The sequence below is a fragment of the Lepisosteus oculatus genome, chromosome 6 (genome assembly GCF_040954835.1).
Source record: "Lepisosteus oculatus isolate fLepOcu1 chromosome 6, fLepOcu1.hap2, whole genome shotgun sequence".
In the NCBI taxonomy this organism is placed as follows: domain Eukaryota; kingdom Metazoa; phylum Chordata; class Actinopteri; order Semionotiformes; family Lepisosteidae; genus Lepisosteus; species Lepisosteus oculatus.
Genome location: NC_090701.1, coordinates 51525767 through 51543572, shown reverse-complemented (window position 1 = coordinate 51543572; position 17806 = coordinate 51525767). Strand labels below are relative to the sequence as shown.

General features: G+C 41.5%; 2 protein-coding genes across 10 annotated transcripts in view; one reads left to right on the top strand and one right to left on the bottom strand.

Moving 5' to 3' along the window:
• The window catches only part of LOC102690480 (centrosome and spindle pole-associated protein 1), a 39849-nt gene extending 35616 nt beyond the window's left edge, over positions 1 to 4233 (bottom strand). For 3 of the 9 annotated variants that reach the window (XM_069191549.1, XM_069191550.1, XM_069191551.1), the window contains exons 1-2: positions 3814 to 4231; positions 1123 to 1225 (exon numbers count right to left, since the gene is read on the bottom strand). In XM_069191549.1, the coding sequence (XP_069047650.1) occupies positions 1123 to 1221 (99 nt within the window). In that variant the 5' untranslated portion in view covers positions 1222 to 1225; positions 3814 to 4231. Of the gene's footprint in view, positions 1 to 1122; positions 1226 to 2421; positions 2683 to 3152; positions 3372 to 3394; positions 3412 to 3813 lie in introns of those variants that run through there. The other 6 variants (XR_011189938.1, XR_011189939.1, XM_069191546.1 and 3 more) reach the window with 5 other exon arrangements.
• Positions 4234 to 6089: 1856 nt separating this feature from the next.
• Positions 6090 to 17415, top strand: cops5 (COP9 signalosome subunit 5). Its single transcript, XM_006633996.3, has 8 exons — positions 6090 to 6457; positions 7675 to 7909; positions 9423 to 9551; positions 10445 to 10510; positions 12718 to 12803; positions 13746 to 13857; positions 16454 to 16602; positions 17205 to 17415. The coding sequence occupies exons 1-8, from the start codon at positions 6321 to 6323 to the stop codon at positions 17293 to 17295; spliced, it is 1005 nt and encodes a 334-aa protein (XP_006634059.1). The 5' UTR covers positions 6090 to 6320; the 3' UTR covers positions 17296 to 17415.
• Positions 17416 to 17806: the final 391 nt, after the last annotated feature.

Below are 17806 nucleotides of genomic sequence, written 5' to 3'. Positions count from 1 at the left end.
TATGTTGCAGCTTGAAAGATCAAGACCATATGGTGCTCAAGTGACAAGCAGGACACTGAACCCCTGCTGCTACCTCCCAACACACAGGGTCAGTACCAGAACTTTCACCAGGTGATAGAATACAAGGCATACAAAATGAGGGGACTATCTAAACGAGATATATAGAGTAATAAATAACACCTTTTCACCTACTTCTTTTCCAAATTGTCATCATTTTAGGAAACACCCCATAGTTTCATTACAGCTGCATTCTAGTCCTCAGTATTATGATGACGGGAGTGCTCCCCTCCTCTTCCAGCACTCAAGGGCATGGCCTCCTTGTGTTCATCACACCCATGCTCTTCTCAACAGATCTCAACTGATTTATTTCATATTGAGACCAGACCAGTTTAACCTGGTCCCTGGGTGTAAAGCTGGGCGTTCAGCCACTAGCCACCTGCAACTCACAACAGGAATCCCACTGAAGCTCAGCAGGTGTGAGTTAAGGTTGCTGCTGGAAGAGATGTTAGTGGGGCCAGCAGGGGGTGCTCACCCTGCAGTCAGTATGGGTCCTAATGCCCCAGTATAGTGACAGGGACACTATACTGTAAAAAGGCGCTGTCCTTCAGATGACACACAAAACGAAAACGAAATTAAAAATGAAAAGACTAGGGGTGTAACCCCAGTGTCCTGGCCAGATTTCCTATTGGCCCTCACCAATCATGGCCTCTTAATAATTCCCATCTATGAATTGGCTTCATTACTCTGCTCTCCTCCCCACTGAGAGCTGGTGTGTGGTGAGCGTTCTGGCGCACTATAGTTGCTGTCGCATCATCCAGGTGGGGCTGCTCATTAGTGGTGGTGGAGGGGAGTCCCCATTATCTGTAAAGCGCTTTGAGTGGAGTGTCCAGAAAAGCGTTGTATAAATATAAGCAATTATTATTATTATTATTATAAGCGTGGCTAATTTAGAAGCAACAAACAGGAGCTGAAAGGTGGGCCACACTAGTTGAATGGTTGTACAGATCGGATCTCTGAGGCTTCGCAACTACACGGCTTCAGCTGTTACTTGAAAACGAACACTTACACTAGGTGAGATTTAAAAAGATAACTGATGGCCTTTTAAGTGTTCAAGGCACTCACCTTTATTTCCATATAAGGTGGATCGTGTTCCAGACTGGCCTTTTCTCGAGCCACCTTAGCCTTCTGCTCTTCAAGAAACATTTCGAGTTCATCATCCATTTTCCTACATGAGAAACACAAAATATCAACACAGCTATCCACTTAGTCAAGGTACTAAGCTGTACTCTGCATGTTCCAAGGGGCAGGAGCGTAAAGCAGCAGGTGGGGTTCTGGACATGTAACTGGAAGGCCGCAGGTTCACATCTTGGGTGACGCACTGCTGCTGTGCCCTTAAGAAAAATACCACAATCCGATTGTTTCAGTAAAATGCCCTGGTACAAATGAGTATTGCCTTGTCAAATAAATTATTGATTTTATTAGATATTCTCTTTTGCCACATAACAGCTGTCTTGTGAATGCACATGCCATTGTCTGTACAGCACAGTATCTTTTGCAGTGTTCACCTATCTTTAATATGTAGAACACAATTAAGACATCTTCTCTCTCAATGCAAAGTTATTTTAAACAAAAACATTACTTTCCCTTGACTGGAAATATTGATGTGAGATTTTATAAAGAATTATTGAAATACAGCCCAAAAAGATGTTTTGCCTTTCCGGAATAAAATTAGTGATTACTGAACAAAGATCCTTATTCACATCTTGGCTAAAATGAAAAGGTGCTCGATATGCACTGTTGGAGACACATCACTGATGCCACATACAGTAATACAAAGAGTAAAGAAATGATACCCTAGAACGCCAGGGTGCCTGACACAAAATGCAGCAACATATTCTACTTTGGATATTTTAAATGTATTCAGGAAACATGTAAACTTTTGTGCCCTTGCTCTCCACAAACAAAATATGTAGATCTTCTACAACCCTAGAATTCGAATTGATGACTAACCTGCTCACCATGACCACCAAAGTAAACAATGAAATGCCAGCGTGGCCTTTAGATGTACTGTATACTGCACTGTACTGGGCTTGGCACTCATTCGTGTTCATGCGTACAATGCACTGTTACATATTTTAACATGCAGCAACACAGACACATGCACTTTGTTAAAGCAGCACTGGACAAAATTATCTTAGACACTACTAAGATTCTCAGCTTCTGCTTCTGGAAGATGGGACTTACTGCAGAACAAAGCACTTTTCTCTGATTACACTTTGGCTCTATGACTACTATAAGTATTAATCTAATTAAAGAAAACAGATGAGTCACTCAATATGCAATGTAGATGTATCTAGAAATCAGGCTTTTTAAAGACATGGGAGAAAACACAGTATTGTAAGAACATTTCTATTAAGTTACCTTTTTTTTAAAGAAAAAAGTACTGCTTTTCCACGTATTCACTTCCAAGTAAGCTGAACACTGGGAGAGTTATAACCCAGATAAGCGTCTTCTTCAAAGGCATTCAAAACTGCTTTACCAGCAAAGTCAAAATGCCAGAAGCCAATTTAATCAGCCTGGATCGTTAAGTTCACAGGTTAGTTCTTTATTCCTTTTGCACTTCCTCACATAATTCCCCCCTTCCAAAAGTACTCCTGCTCCTCCTGATATCTGTGAAGGTATCTATAAGGAATCATGTGCAATGTCAAAAACACAAATGGAGGGGGAAAGAAATCACTGAAGAGCACTACTCACACTTACTGTCAAAGCGCTCAGCAGTCTTTACTCTCAAGGTTAAAAGACCTGAACTCGGAAGACGTTTTGGCTAAATGAACCCTTCCCCAAAATACAGAACATAAAGGTCATTATACATACGGTACAGACAGCTGGGGGTAGAACCTGTTGTTTCAAGATGTAATCGACTTTTGGGAAAACAACCTCCAAAGAAAGCAATAAAAAACGTAACTGGCTGTTTTTCTAGGTAGTAGAAGTGCCAGTTACATTAACTGCCCCTTCTGATAAGAATGCTTGACCTGCCTTAATACATTTGGGACATCAGTTACTTAACACTTTTTTGGAATGAAAACAGCCCACCTTCACCATTACGCACAACACGTAAACCTTAAATGCGACACTGGGAATCTCAAAGTCACCTTTATAAAACCATTCCTTCCAACAGACCACATAGCAAAGCAGTAAGACCCAGCACAGCTCCTGTAGAACAAAAACACAAATCATGCAGCTCTGCTAACAAGCGTGAACAGATGTGGATATACCGGGACACCCCTGTCGGTTTCTAAGTTTGTGTGAAATTGGCCTGAATACTTGCCGTACTATTTTGTGAAACGGCGTAAATATTTAAATTTTAAGTCGCTCAATTTGTTTTAATACTAACGTAAATTAAGTCTTCAGAAAAAAAAGCTTAAAAAAGCAGGGGCATCACTGTCTTCAGATTATTTCCAATGAAATAAAATTTAAAAAATAACGTAGAAATCAGTGCCACTGCCTCTTTAATACCCGTTGTTAGGCAACCACTGTACACAACGTCTTAGGCCACTTCGCGGCGCCGAGCACAACCGCTAATATTAACTGCAGCTTATCGACAAATAGTTGACAAACATCCCCGTCAGGAAACTTATCATTTAAAACGTAGACTTCTCACTTTAGCAATAAATATATGCGGTTCCGGGGAGGATCATTCGAGATAAGTAGGGCGCTCCAGACACAACAACCCCCTTCAGCAAAGTATTAAACACGACAGTTCAACGTTACTGACTCGAACACAAACTGCATGTTTTTGAAAAGGTCCCGTACCGTACGACAAGTTCAACGTATCCTCAGCGGAACAGCGCGCATCCTCCCCTGGGAGAAAAAAAACACAACACACGAAGGTGTCCACGTCCTGAGTGGTTTTACGGCCGCCGGGTTTCAACGAATAACACAGCGGATCCGCCGCCCAGCAGCAACAAGCCCGCAGGGCAACTTGTCAGCAGCAGCAGCAGGGAACTGCCGCCCGGTGCTGCAGGGAAGAAGAGCGAGGGGCGGGAGAACCTCAAACACCAGAGCACAGGGAATTACACAGCACCCCCTAGTGGACTGGAGGGACACTTATACACTGCTGTCCCATAAGGGATCCTGGTGACCCTGTTCTTTGATCCTGGTGATCTTTGATCCCCTGTGTTTGGGGTTATTTGTGGATCAAATTCACGTCTGATTTCTTTCAAGTCTAGATCTCTTTTTTGTTTTTCAAACGGATTCTTCCAGCCTTTATCAATAAAAAATGACATCTGCTTTATTAAAGCAATTCTCCGTCACTGTATGTTTAAAGCAGGTCCAGAGCCACTGACTTCTATTTACGTTGTATGTTATTTACGTGGGTACGTCGGTATGTCAGTTGTACTGTATGTTGTTGTCGCTGCTGCTGCTGTTCTGTGTTGGTGTTTCCTTAATGTCCTGGTATCGGAGCAGACGTGCAAATAAGCATTTCATTGCACTTGTGGATATGACAAATAAACTGACAAATAAACTGAACTGAACTGTTCCAAAGAGCGGGGGCTCATACCATTTAAATTTCACTCTGCTCTCCGAGAGGAGGCCGTTGGTCCATTCTAGCTTGCTTGCTGTGGATGACGTGGATCCTCTCAATCCTCTGGGATAGAATTAATAATAATTGCTTGCACTTCTGTAGCACGTTTCTGCACACTCCACTCAAAGCACTTTACAGGTAATGGGGACTCCCCTCCACCACCACCAGTGTGCAGCCCCACCTGGATGATGGGATGGCAGCCACAGTGCACCGGTACACTCCCCAGACACCAGCTCTCAGTGGGGAGGAGAGCAGAGTAATGAAGCCAGTTTAGAGGCGGGGATCGTTAGGAGGCCATGATTGATAAAGGCCAATGGGAAATTTGGCCAGGACACTGGGGAAACACCCCTGCTCTTTTCGTGAAAAACGCTGGGATTTTGAATGAACACAAAGAATCAGGACCTCTGTTTACATCTCATCCGAAGGACAGCGCCTTTTTTACAGTATAGTGTCCCCGTCACTATACTGGGGCTTTAGGACCCACATAGACTGCAGGGTGAGCGACCCCTGCTGGCCCCACTAACACCTCTTTGGCGCCCTGGCCAAAATTTCCCATTGGCTCTTATCAATCATGGCCTCCTAATAATCCCCAAATATGAATTGGCTTCATCACTCTGTTCTCCTCCCCACTGAGAGCTTGTGTGTGGTGAGCGTGGTGGTGGAGGGGAGTCCCCATTACCTGTAAAGCGCTTTGAGTGGAGTATCCAAAAAACGCTATATAAGTGTAAGCAATTATTAATTATAATTATTATTATTACCTCTTCCAGAAGCAACCTTAGTTTTTCCCAGGAGTCTCCCATCCAGGTACTGACCAGGCTTGTTTTAACACACATTATTGTATTGGAAACGTTAGCCCAGTTTGTCTGTTTTATCTTATCATCTTTGCAATCTCACTCTCAAGCAATGTAAAAAAAAAACTCATCTCCTGAAACACAGTTGTACCGTCTTCTTTGTTGATGATGTTCGTTTTTGTTGGATTGTTATGTTAGACTCTGCCACCAGGGAGTAATGAACGAAACTAATATGAATTTAAAATATATTCATGTATTACATCCCTCCATCCACTTGCTAACTGCTTCTTCCAATTCAGGATCGCAGATGATCCAGATCCTGTGTCAGCAAGCTACAGGGACAAGACAGAGTATACCTCGGGCCAGTCCATCACAGGGAAGACACAGACAGAAACACCCCATCAGTTGGCCTGACAGCATGTTTCTGGACTGGGAGGAAATCCTTATTTATTCCTTTTCTGGAAACTAAATGTGCAGCTGCAGACAGCCGCCAGCAGGGGGCTCTATCACCTCAAGGGCTCGCTCGCGTCCCACCGAAGCCGTCTGGACCGAACCATTGAAGTCACGGGTTTCTTTTTTTGTTGTTGTAATATTCTTTAGAATGCGTTGCACATAGAGATTTTTCGATAACTTAAAGACTGAGAAAATTCTTAGTTTTGTATTTGTATTTTTTACACATAGTGATTGTGGTTGTCGGCATCCATTTTCGGGTTCTTGTCATTTTCAGACCACCCCAGGGTGGGCTCGGTGGTAGTTGTCCGTGTCATGGCTGTGTTGTTAGGTAGCGCCGGCGATCGTTAGCGAAGTTTAGCTACAACATCGCAAGAAAAATTACATTTCCGTTGTTCTCAAGGGTGTTTTGTAGGGGGGTTATCTTCTTCCGAAGGGCGAGGCAGGTTTAATTGATCTAACGCACAGAGATAGAGAGCGTTTCAGCTGGGAAGATGGCCGGGGGCGGTATGGCGCAGAAGACATGGGAGCTCTCCAACAGTATGCAGGAAGTTCAGAGCATTGATGAAATTTATAAATACGACAAGAAACAACAGCAAGAGATCCTAGCTGCGAAACCGTGGACAAAAGAGTGAGTTTCTTTTTAAAAAATGCATACAAACCTCTGTTCGCGATGCGTTTTGTAACGTAACTGTTAGGTGGCCCGTTTCAGTGCTTTCACTGTTGTTTTCTTTTGATTCATTTTCTTACCGCTTTTTCTTAGTAAAAAAAAAAAGGAGACAAAAGATTATTTAATGCGTGTTTATTAAATGATTTGCTAGCCAAAACTCGTACACTTGCAGAAATTCGCAAATTTCATAACGCAGTATGGTTTGGTCAAAGGTCTCTCCGCTTGCGGTTTTCTGGATGAGGATCTCTTGATTATTTCTTGATCGTGCTTTTAAAAAAGCTGACAGTTTAAAATAAAAAGAAAAGTTTCATAATGTTTCCTTTTCAATTTCCCTGGAACATAATACGATGGGTTGCATTCGTTAGGCTCTGATTATCCTCACAATCGATTTTGTAGAGAGAGGTCGGGCTTCTCCAGTGCCGAGTACCAGAGCACTGCCGGCAGTGCCCAGTGATACGTATTGAGCTGAATGAATTGAACTGGCTCGGCAGCCATATCACCCTGCAGCTGGCTACCCAGTAAAGCTCAGCAGGGTTGAGTTTGGTCAGTACCTGGATAGGAGACGACCTGGGAAGTTATGGTTGCTGCTGGAAGTGGTGTTAGTGGGACCAGCGATCTGTGTGGGGTCCTGATGCCACGGTATACTGGAGAAACACTATACTGTAGTGGGCGCCATCTTTCGGATGTGACGTTAAACCGAGGTCTTGACTCTCAGTGGTCATTAAAAATCCCAGGGCGTTTCTCAAAAAGAGTAGGTGTCCTGGTCAAATTTCCCATTGGCCTTTACCAATCATGACCTAAGAATAATCTATGAATTGGCTTCATCTCTCTGTTCTCCTCCCCACTGAGAGCTGGTGTGTGGGGAGAGTACTGGTGCACTATGGCTGCCGTCGCATCATCCAGGTGGGGCTGCACACTGGTGGTGGTGGAGGGGAGTCCCCATTACTGTAAAGCGCTTTGAGTGGAGTGTCCAGAAAAGCACTATATAAGTGTAAGAAATTATTATTATTGTCTTTGTCCCTCCCAGCCTAAAAGCAGCACCTCATCTGGTGTTGACTTCTAGAGATTGATGCCTCAGAGACCAGGGGCAGTGTCTGATTATTAGCACTGAAATAATCCGACGGGGGGGACAGGTGGCTCACCGCAGTTCTCTCCGTTTGGCCGTGCGTGTTTTGCAGCCACCACTACTTCAAGTACTGCAAGATCTCGGCCCTGGCCCTGCTGAAGATGGTCATGCACGCCAGGTCCGGCGGCAACCTGGAGGTGATGGGCCTGATGCTGGGCAAGGTGGACGGGGAGACCATGATGATCATGGACAGCTTCGCCCTGCCTGTGGAGGGCACGGAGACCCGGGTGAACGCCCAGGCTGCCGCCTACGAGTACATGGCGGCGTACATCGAGAACGCCAAGCAGGTCAGCGGGGCGCTCCGGCCTTCTCCGACGTCGGAGACACGGGCGCTCGGCCGCGTTTCTGGCTTGTTTTTTTTTCCGGTGGCGTGGTTTAAGAAAATCTCGCACCTCAGTCTCCCTCTCGGCTTGCCGAGGTCCTGCGGTGGTCCGTGCTCCGGCATTCCACGCCAGGGTCCTCCCCGCCTGAGAGAGGAGGCCGTTCTGCCCATCCAGCCTGGTTTGGTAGTTCATTGATCCACGGATCTCATCGTTTGATGAAAGACGCTTCAATAACATGCAGGATTCAACAGACTATGGAACAGCTTCTACCTCCAGGCAATAAGACTGCTAAATAGCCAACCTGCAGCTCCTTTAGCATATCACCCGTAATGGCTACATGGACATACAGTTCTCATTGTATTCATCATACTGCACTACTTGGACATAATACATTGCATACACCATGGACACATAGCAGCTCTATTCATATTGAGTTTTCTCTGAGTTTATTTTATTCAATTTCTATTGTGAGCTCGTAGAAAAGACATTTCATTGCCAGCAACTACTGCTGCACGCTGTGTTGTTGTGCATTTGATAAATAAACTTTGATTGGATTTTGATTTGAGGGTTTAGCTGTTCCATATTCCCACAACCCCCTGCACACGGAGGTGCCTCCTGTTTTTGTTTTCAACTTTACATCGATTTAATTTCCGCCCTCGTCCTCTGGTTCGTGTCTCACTGTCCAAGAATAGTAAGGTTCAGGAGGGTTGCAGTACTATGGAACACGCTCATCTCATTTGAGACGTTTCTTATGTTCAGATAAAACTTGACACTTCAAAGCAAAGCGTATTGAATTAATTGAAGCTGTTCTGGCAGCCCACGAGGCCCAACACACTGTGAAGACAGTTTATATAGGTGTTTCCTTTATTTTAGCTCTTATGTGTATTGTGATCCAGTCTTGTACAATAATTGTGGTTTGTGCCTTCTTTCAGAATATAAGTTTCAGGGTTTTTTTTTCGTTGATGCGGACTAAAAAGACATAAAAATGCAATGGACAGTGTGTCCAGGTGGGGGAACACTTTGATTTGTTTTTTTTTTTGTTGTTGTTGTCGTGGACAGCTGACCTTTATGAGTCCAAGGGAAACTACAGTCATTCACAATGACATGTAAAACATCAACACCTTTTAATATTTTTAAGGTGTTTCTTTTAAGGCCTTTAACAGATAATTGTGCAATCTTATCTAAGCATGCACTAGAGATACAAGATTTCGTCGACATACTCATCTATGAAAAAAGCGCATACTTTCTGAAGTATGACATTTTTGGGGGGGTTTGTCTTAAGCAATAGATCCTACCTTTTGTAGGAAATGTCTTTGCTTATTTTACTCCATGACAACTGAAACGTAACTTCAGCTCAGTTAAAGTTAAGATGAAACTTGGTGTAAAACATCAAGGCTTCTGGAATGTCCAGTCCTTACAGAAGAAAGATCTTATCTACAACCTTTTTTTTTCCATTCATCTCTTTTTTGTTCTCCAGGTTGGGCGCCTTGAAAATGCCATTGGCTGGTACCACAGCCACCCTGGCTATGGCTGTTGGCTGTCAGGGATCGATGTCAGCACTCAGATGCTTAACCAGCAGTTTCAGGAGCCTTTTGTCGCTGTCGTAGTAAGTAGAGCTAAAATGTGATCCAGACCAGTGTATAACTGCAGCTTGTAGGTCATCTAAGAAGTTTTTGTTAAAAATATCCATTGCATGAGCCTCCTGAGAGGCTCGGCTGGAAAAGATGTTTGCCCAGACGGAGAGCTCTGTGATGACGGCTCAGAGCCTGGGTCGTGTCACTATCCCGGTGTGCCCCAGGATTCCCCAGGCAGAGGCACGCAATTGGCTAGGTGGGGAATATCTGCCCACTGTGGCCTCTAGCACTCCTGCAGACCTGCGGTTCTCAGGATGAGGGCTGTGCCCCTCCTTCAGCTGGCACTGCAGCCCCGGTATTCAGCTACGTTGGCCGTTTTTGTGTTGAATGACAAACGGCTGAAAAGTGGTCAGGACAGAGGAAAATCATTCCCTCATTCTTTCCCCGTGTGCGCTTGCTGGATTCGTCACTGCAAGCGGAGTCATGAAAAACGCACAGTGGACTGTGGCAGAATGGGAAGGCCTCATTAACGTTGTCAGTACTTTCACTATCTATTGTTTACACAAAGAGTTGTGGGAGTCTGGAACAAACTAGCCATCTTTTGTTGCTGACTCCCTGGCTTTTTTCAAGAAATCACTGGAGGAGAGACTGGGATCCTTTGGCTACTTAATACCATGCCAAATGACTAGGGTGGGCAGAATGCCTTCCTCCCCTTTTGCAAACAGTCCTATTCATATGTCATTCACATGTTCAACAAGTTTATATATATCAATATGCAATTAAATCCTGATTTATCATATATATTAATATATACAAATATGCAATTAAGTCAGTGTGTGTTTTGCGTGTGTGTTCAGTTTGCATGGCTGGCAAGTGCAAGTTGTCAAGGAATTATTACTCTTTTTTGGTTTTGTTACTTTCATAGATTGATCCAACCAGAACAATATCTGCAGGAAAAGTCAATCTTGGAGCCTTCAGAACATATCCTAAGGTAACAAAGTCAGTTAGTGTTTTGTCACACTACTAAAGTGTTTGCTCTGTGCCTGATCAGTTTTTAAAGTAATGCTTCTTTTGAGTTTACCTGCAGTGTAAAGTATGAAAGATACTTCAGTATTTTTGTAATAGTGTACAAGCATGGTGATTTATCAGTACTTGAATTAATCAGTGCAATGCTGCATTCACATCGATAGAAATTCCTTTGAAGTATAAGCTGGCTTCAAAGATGACCATTGATTTTCTTATCCCACAGTCTTACCCTGGTGATTAGCTTAGTGGTTTTGTTAGATTGACATCTTATGTTAACAAAATGTTTTGATTTTTTTTTATACTTAAATATAAATTTAAATAGCTAACATTCACAGCTTGGTTGTATTCACAGTGCATCTTCAAGAATTTACACATAAGATTACACATAAGCCCAAATAAGATCAATTTCTTGTCACTTGGACAAGTTTCTATTTTATAAAAGAGACTCATCAAACCTTGTCCAGGACAGCCTATGTTAAAATACATTTAAAATGGAAATTAATTATTAAGGTCAGGGACTGGCTCTGCTGTAGGGTTTGAGTTTGCTGACACAGTTAAAGGATTATTGTGTTGAGCTTTTATTGTGGCTACCAGATTGCACTTTGGGGGTCTTGTGGATGGTAGCGTTAGGGGTACCACTAATAGACAGGAGTGGAGTTTTGGGGGAAAGTTGTTCTAGGATGGTATTTTGTTCTCTATTTTTGGAAACTTAAAACTAATAAAAACTGGCTCACAAAAATAATCTGTGTAGTTTTCAGTGGTCTGTTTAACACATTTGACGGTAGCTCATGGAAAGTTTCAGTTTTCAGTGCTGCCCACATCAGGGAATAGCACAGTTTAAGACAGGCATATTGAGAACTATGAGGTTATAGGCAATGTGATTTAAGTAACTGCAATACTGAGTAGTTCCTTTCAAGTATTGAGTTGACAGTTAGTTTACACAAAATTTTTAACCTCTTTACGTGTTAAAGACATTGTGATTCAGAGAGTTTTCTTATTTAACTTGCATGTCTGAACGCTGCTCTGCTCACACTGTATTGCTACTGGCAATATGTTAAACCTTCATGGTTTGGAACTGAAAAATTATGTTTGGCTGTTCAGCAAAAAACTAGTGTTCAGGTTATTGTTCTGCATGATGCCCTGTTTGTGAGTCAGTGACACATGCTGAAAGTCACCTTTTTTCTTGAAATGGTAGTGTTGGAAATCTTCAGTTCTGAGAGGATTCAAGGGTGCAAGACAGCTCTTAAAACTGAACTGAGAACAGCTGTGTGTGTGACAGTGTCTAAGGAGCACTGCTTTTATTAGGATCTTTCATTATCCACACATGCTGAGAAAGATTACAGGTATTTCAGATAGTTCCTTCTCCACTGGCTTTTGGTTGATTAGAGTAATTTAAGGTGTCACGTTTTGATGGGCGAAAAGATCTAGCCTTTACTGCAACGGGCAACTTTGAAGTCTGCCGAGAGACTAACTGGGAGACGGAGTGGTTTCAGACATTAACGATCATTGTCTGATCGTTTTATCAAGAAGTCATCATATAGACCACAGAGTTAACTGTGAGTATTGTGCAGGCTGGCCTTTTACCTGCTAGTCGCTTTCCATTTTGTGAGAATGAACAAAACATAGTCTCAACATAGCCTGGCTCCCTCCTTCATGAGAGTTGTTATCATTCAGAGTTGTCAGTCTGTTAGCTCAGAGATCAGGATTCCTTAATTCCGGCCTTTGGGAGCTGGATCCAGAGTTATTTAAGCAATGGATGGCGTGAGACCTGGGAAAAGGGCTTAAGTTAATAGGCTGGGAGAAATGAAAAGCTGCAGATACTTGTATTATACATTTACAAGCTGTCAAAAACTCTTTAGATTTTAATATAAGTGTTGTTATATTAATTGTGCACGAAAGGCTAGAAAAAGCAACATTTTGTTGAAATTGTGAAAACTAAAAACATTTGGGATTGTGCCATTCTCCCTTTGTCCAAAATGAATAGGTCTTTCTCTGGCTTGAAATGAGAGCTGTCAGCTATGGCACTCCTTTATGCCAATAAGAGGCTTTTTTAAATTAATTATAGCAGGTGAGAAATGAGGTGCTGGTATTTCACAAAGAGGCCAAATTATTACTTTATGTCATATGTATGGTTGGTTAATCAGGATCTGATTTTGCTGAATTTTTTTTCAGGGCTACAAACCCCCAGATGAAGGTCCTTCAGAGTATCAGACTATCCCGTTAAATAAAATTGAAGACTTTGGAGTCCACTGTAAGCAGTAAGTCATCTATCAAATCTTTTTGCTGCCTTTTTTTAAAAAGTGTCCCAATTTACAGCTATGGAAAAGCACGACCTTTCAGCATGTCAGTTCATCTGGAGTTTTCCTATTGCAGAGGTTGTATTTCAGGCCACGTCCTCCAGTATACTACAGGATGTTTTGGCACAACCAGCTACATTGAAAGGGATTAGAAGGTTTAGTATTTAACTGTTCCTGCCCTAATGCCTTCTAATCGCAATTCGTCTATGAACCCAAAGTGTCACTGGGGTAACATTCTCCTTGTCCTTAGAGGATAGCTAACCTGCCAACAAAAACATATGATATGGAGAGCTTCAGAGGGTGTCTGTCAGTAAAGACAGTCACTCAGAACAGCGGTTGAGTCCTGTGGCCCTGTTGTCATTGGTTCAAGCCGGGACCAAATCACTGGCCAACTGTGACTGGGATTCCCCAAGCTGTGGAGCGCGATTGGCAGAGTGTGCCAGGGATAAGGCTGGATATCGGTCAGCCACTGGAACAGACCGGAAAAAAAAGTGAAACGCTTTCCAGAGCTCTGCTTTTGCCGAATCACTGACTCTTGCCAACTTGCCACGTGCCCGCAAGCTTGCATTGAGCTTGGTGAGCGCTGTGCTACTCCTCCATGCGGCACTGAGGACCTACATTGTGGTGACAGGTAAACGGACCTGACAGGAGGATCACGTCTGCAGGACATTACCCTCCCTATGCCCTAGTACAGGGGTTGAAGCCTTAAAGTGAAGTCTGATAAAGCAGTAAATTCCAGGGGGGGGAGGTATATAAAAAAATTGAGAATTCCAAGTATTTCAAATTATGGTGTATAATAAACTTTAGTGGCCCTCTGTAGTGTAAGTTTGGTGTATTTTGAAAGATGAGCAGTATTCATGACACTAAGGCAAGTAAGACACTCTCATTTAATTTTGCCTTTAGGTATTATGCCTTGGAGGTGACTTATTTCAAGTCTTCCCTTGATCGTAAATTGCTGGAGCTCCTTTGGAATAAATACTGGGTGAACACTCTCAGTTCTTCAAGTCTCCTTACAGTAAGTACCAACAGTACCATTTAAAATTATTTTAAAGTTCCTGGTAATTTAAAAATGTTCATAAGTTTGCACTTCTAGAGAACCAAAAACCTTTTTTTTTTCAAAATTTGACCCATCATGATTATTCGTGATGTTTTTAGAATATTTTTTTTTTTGTTCGAGGAAAAAAAAAATTGCCCTTTTCAGCACTCGCACTGTGAGCAGTAGTTCCGTGATGAAGGATTGTGAATTGTCTGATTAATTAAAAATAAAAGGCAGAGCATGTTAAAAGAAAACACACAGAATCACAAAGTCTTGAATAAAGCACTGTGAAAGGTAAAGTAGGCTACTCCATTAATTGTATATAATCTAGGTGCTTGTGCTGATTAAAAACATTGAACTCTTGCATTAAGTTTCCTTTAGATTTATGCTTAAGAACTTTCATCCTGCTGTCAGGTACTGCACAGCTTGTAAAACATCTCCGCAATACAAGCTCAGGGTGTAAACGTGTCTGGAGTGAGGCTAAGGGCTGTACTGAAGGATGCTCACAAAAGCAAGCCAATGATTTCTTTCAGCATGGAAAGTGATGAAACACTTTTCATTAAAACACTTTGTTAGTGTCAAGGCATATTCCTGGTGCACTTTGTGCCACTTGGCAAATAAAATGTCTGTATCCGTTTTAAGTCTGTGCCTGTGTGTGGTACGTTGCAAAGGACTTCATGTATCGTTTACTTTGAATTTCAGTAAAATGTTAGAAATTAATGGTTGTGTTTTGTGTCTGAAACAAAACCATTAATCATTGACCCCAATTAAAGTGACTAAGGAAATCCTTAAACACTAAGGCATTGCAGTATGAAGCAGTTTGTTATTGGTAGCTCTAAATAATTACTTTATCTTAAGAACTGGGCTCACAAGTCACACCTCTATCTAAGTTATGAGATTCTATGAAAAATTGCCAAACTTCCTAACAACAACAGCCAAAATAGCTATATGGCCAAGTGCCACAAGGCATGAATACTGGAGGCATTTAAATTATTTTTTTAAATTCTCTCTGTATTGTTTAAATTCCTAAAGTTGTTAGGAATTGATGTTGTAGACAACTTTCCTAAAGCTGAAAGTACCATCTGTTGACTGCTGAAGGTTATAGAAATACTGCCATGAAACCAACTCAGAATCTGAAACTCAGACAGAAATTCAGTCTACCCTGTAAGACTACCAGTGGTCAAAGCACAGTGCTTTGCCACAAAAAAAGAATGACTCAAACAATAGTGAAATAGAAAACAGGTTCAGAAAACATAATTGACAAGAATTATAAGTAGAGAGAAAAATGTTGATACTTTTACAGTAGCATTTCTGTCTATACCTTTGTGTTCTTCCTTTAGTTCGTCATAGCACGTGCAACTCTGCATTTCACAGCAAAACACAATTGAGTTACTTCTGATATATAGTGCATTTAATTGTAACCATTTTAACAGCCCAATCTGTTACCAAAGCAGTGCTAGACTGAACTACTTAAAAACCCACAGTGTGGTAAACTTTGAACAAGAAATCTTTGTCAAAAGAAAGCTGCCTCTTGGTTTGTAGACCTAACGCTAAAGACGCCGTTTAGAGTCACCACGCATCACTTGCATTATAGCCATTGTGTACCAGACACTGAAAGCCAAGGTTAGCTGCTGTTGTTGTCTCCACCTTTCAGTCTTCTGTTTTGTTGAGCAATTTCTAAAGGCTGCAGACAAACCAAACAGCGTCGTTATTGAGTCTGGATGAAGACAAATTGGCTCATGTCTCTTGGACAAGCCGGTCGATCGGTGACCTGAACAGTCTCGAATCGGTAATGGTGTTGCAGGGGTTTAAGACATTTGTGGCTTTGCGTTGTTTTTATAAGCCATCTTTTTTTCCCCAGTGGGTTTGACAAGCCCCACCTTTGACAAACTGTAGAGAACTAAAGGCATCTTCATTTTTGAATAATTTACTGCCAGATTGATTTTCGATAGTTCTGAGCAAAAGATTTTGTGGTTTCCCAATAAAGATAACTTTGTACATTAATGCCACTGAACCACATTCTGTACTTGTACAACCTCCATACTATGTAATTTTGAAAGGCTTGTATTAAATAAACACTGCTGGTTTATCACTGTGTTTTGGGCTGATTTAATGTGTGTTAATTAAAATAAATGGCTGTTCTTTACTGTTTTACTCCAGTTTTTTTACTGTCTCATTCTCTACATAAAGCCAAAATATTGGAACTCATTATATTTTGTGCAGTTTCATGCCTTTTTCTCTCTAAATTTAACTGCTACTAACAATATTATCAGAAAATCAGAAGGAATTTTATGTACATCAAAGGGCTTCAAAAATCTCAGTTAATCAACCTACCATAATTACTTTTCCACAGTATTTTTTTAAAGTGGCCTTGCTTTATCTTATTTCTCCTGTAATGATATCCTTTAATGAGATGCCGGCAGTGTTTTGCATTTTGTGTTTATTGTGATGCATCTTCAGGTCTGCTCTTGTGGGAGTTTGAGTCCAACAGTAGGAAAAGGCAACATGTTTGTCACGTCCCACCAAAGCAAACTGCATGCTTTCTTAATCTCCCACCCTCTTTTTTGCCTCTCAGAACTCTGACTACACCACAGGGCAGGTGTTCGACTTGTCTGAAAAACTGGAGCAGTCAGAGGCACAGTTAGGCAGAGGCAGCTTTATGCTTGGTTTGGATACACATGACAGGAAGTCCGAAGATAAATTAGCCAAAGCAACAAGAGACAGGTAAGGCAAAAGGCACCAAGCTTCCCTCATAATTCACACCATTCTCCTGTGGCTTTTTAAAAAATGTTATACTATTCGGGAAGCTTTGAATTCCTGCTGTAATTTCACGGCATGATTTCAGGTCAGTTTTCAGTTATTTATGGTGTAATATTTATCAAATCACCCTTGGATTTTAAATGTTTTAAAAAATGTCAGTGGCAGAGTGCAGAAATATTTTGTGTTTGCATGATTCATCGTTATTTGAAATGTTTTAGCACTGTAACATGCTAGTTCTGTTCTTAATTAGTTAAGATAATTCTAGGGCAACTACATTGTAAGCAAACCCCTATTGTTTTTCTATATTTTTTACAGAGTGTTATTATGTTGTCATTTTTTTCTCATGAATAATTGTAAAGAGTTTGGTTTTTGTTTATTTTTTCAGCAGGTTTCTAGTAAAACAATGTCTCTAGCTATGTCTGGAGCCCTCTACACCAAAAAGGCAATAGTTTTGACAAAATGATTAGGGATGTGTGTATCTTTACTGGTTACTCAGTTTCTTAATTTATGTATTTAGAATGCATTTCAGCTTTGATAAAGGTTTGATTTCTCTTCATTCTTTTTAGCTGCAAGACTACTATTGAAGCTATCCATGGGTTGATGTCTCAAGTTATAAAAGACAAGCTCTTCAATCAAATCAACATATCCACTAACTAAGCAAATGGACAGAGAATACTACCGTGTGTGGATTTTTAAGCACCATAACTGAGTTGTGCTTTTTTGATGTCGGTTGTATGTTTTCTGGATCTTCAGATAATAAATACCCCTTGTCCAATACGGATATGCGTAAGCTATTGCACCAATATACAGTAGTTTGCACTTTGCTATAAGTGCTACAACCCTAGGCCTGGTTTATTTTTTTACAGTATCATTTAGAAATATCTCTTGATTTCACAAAATAACCTGAATGCCCACAAAACAAAAGTGCCATAGCGAAGTGTGTGTTTGCATCACTAGATTTTGTTTTTTGATTTTTTGGGGGGTTATATGCTGATTTACATATTCTAAACAAACATAAAGCACAGTGTGTGGGCAATGGCATTTCCAGTGTTTTTAATGAATATGCAGGCCTTTTTCCTAATGTTGCACGGCTTTGTTGGTGAAGTGCAGTACGTGGCTGAGCTGTGTTCTGTCCAGACCAGAAGTTGGCCTATGACTAGAACCCACT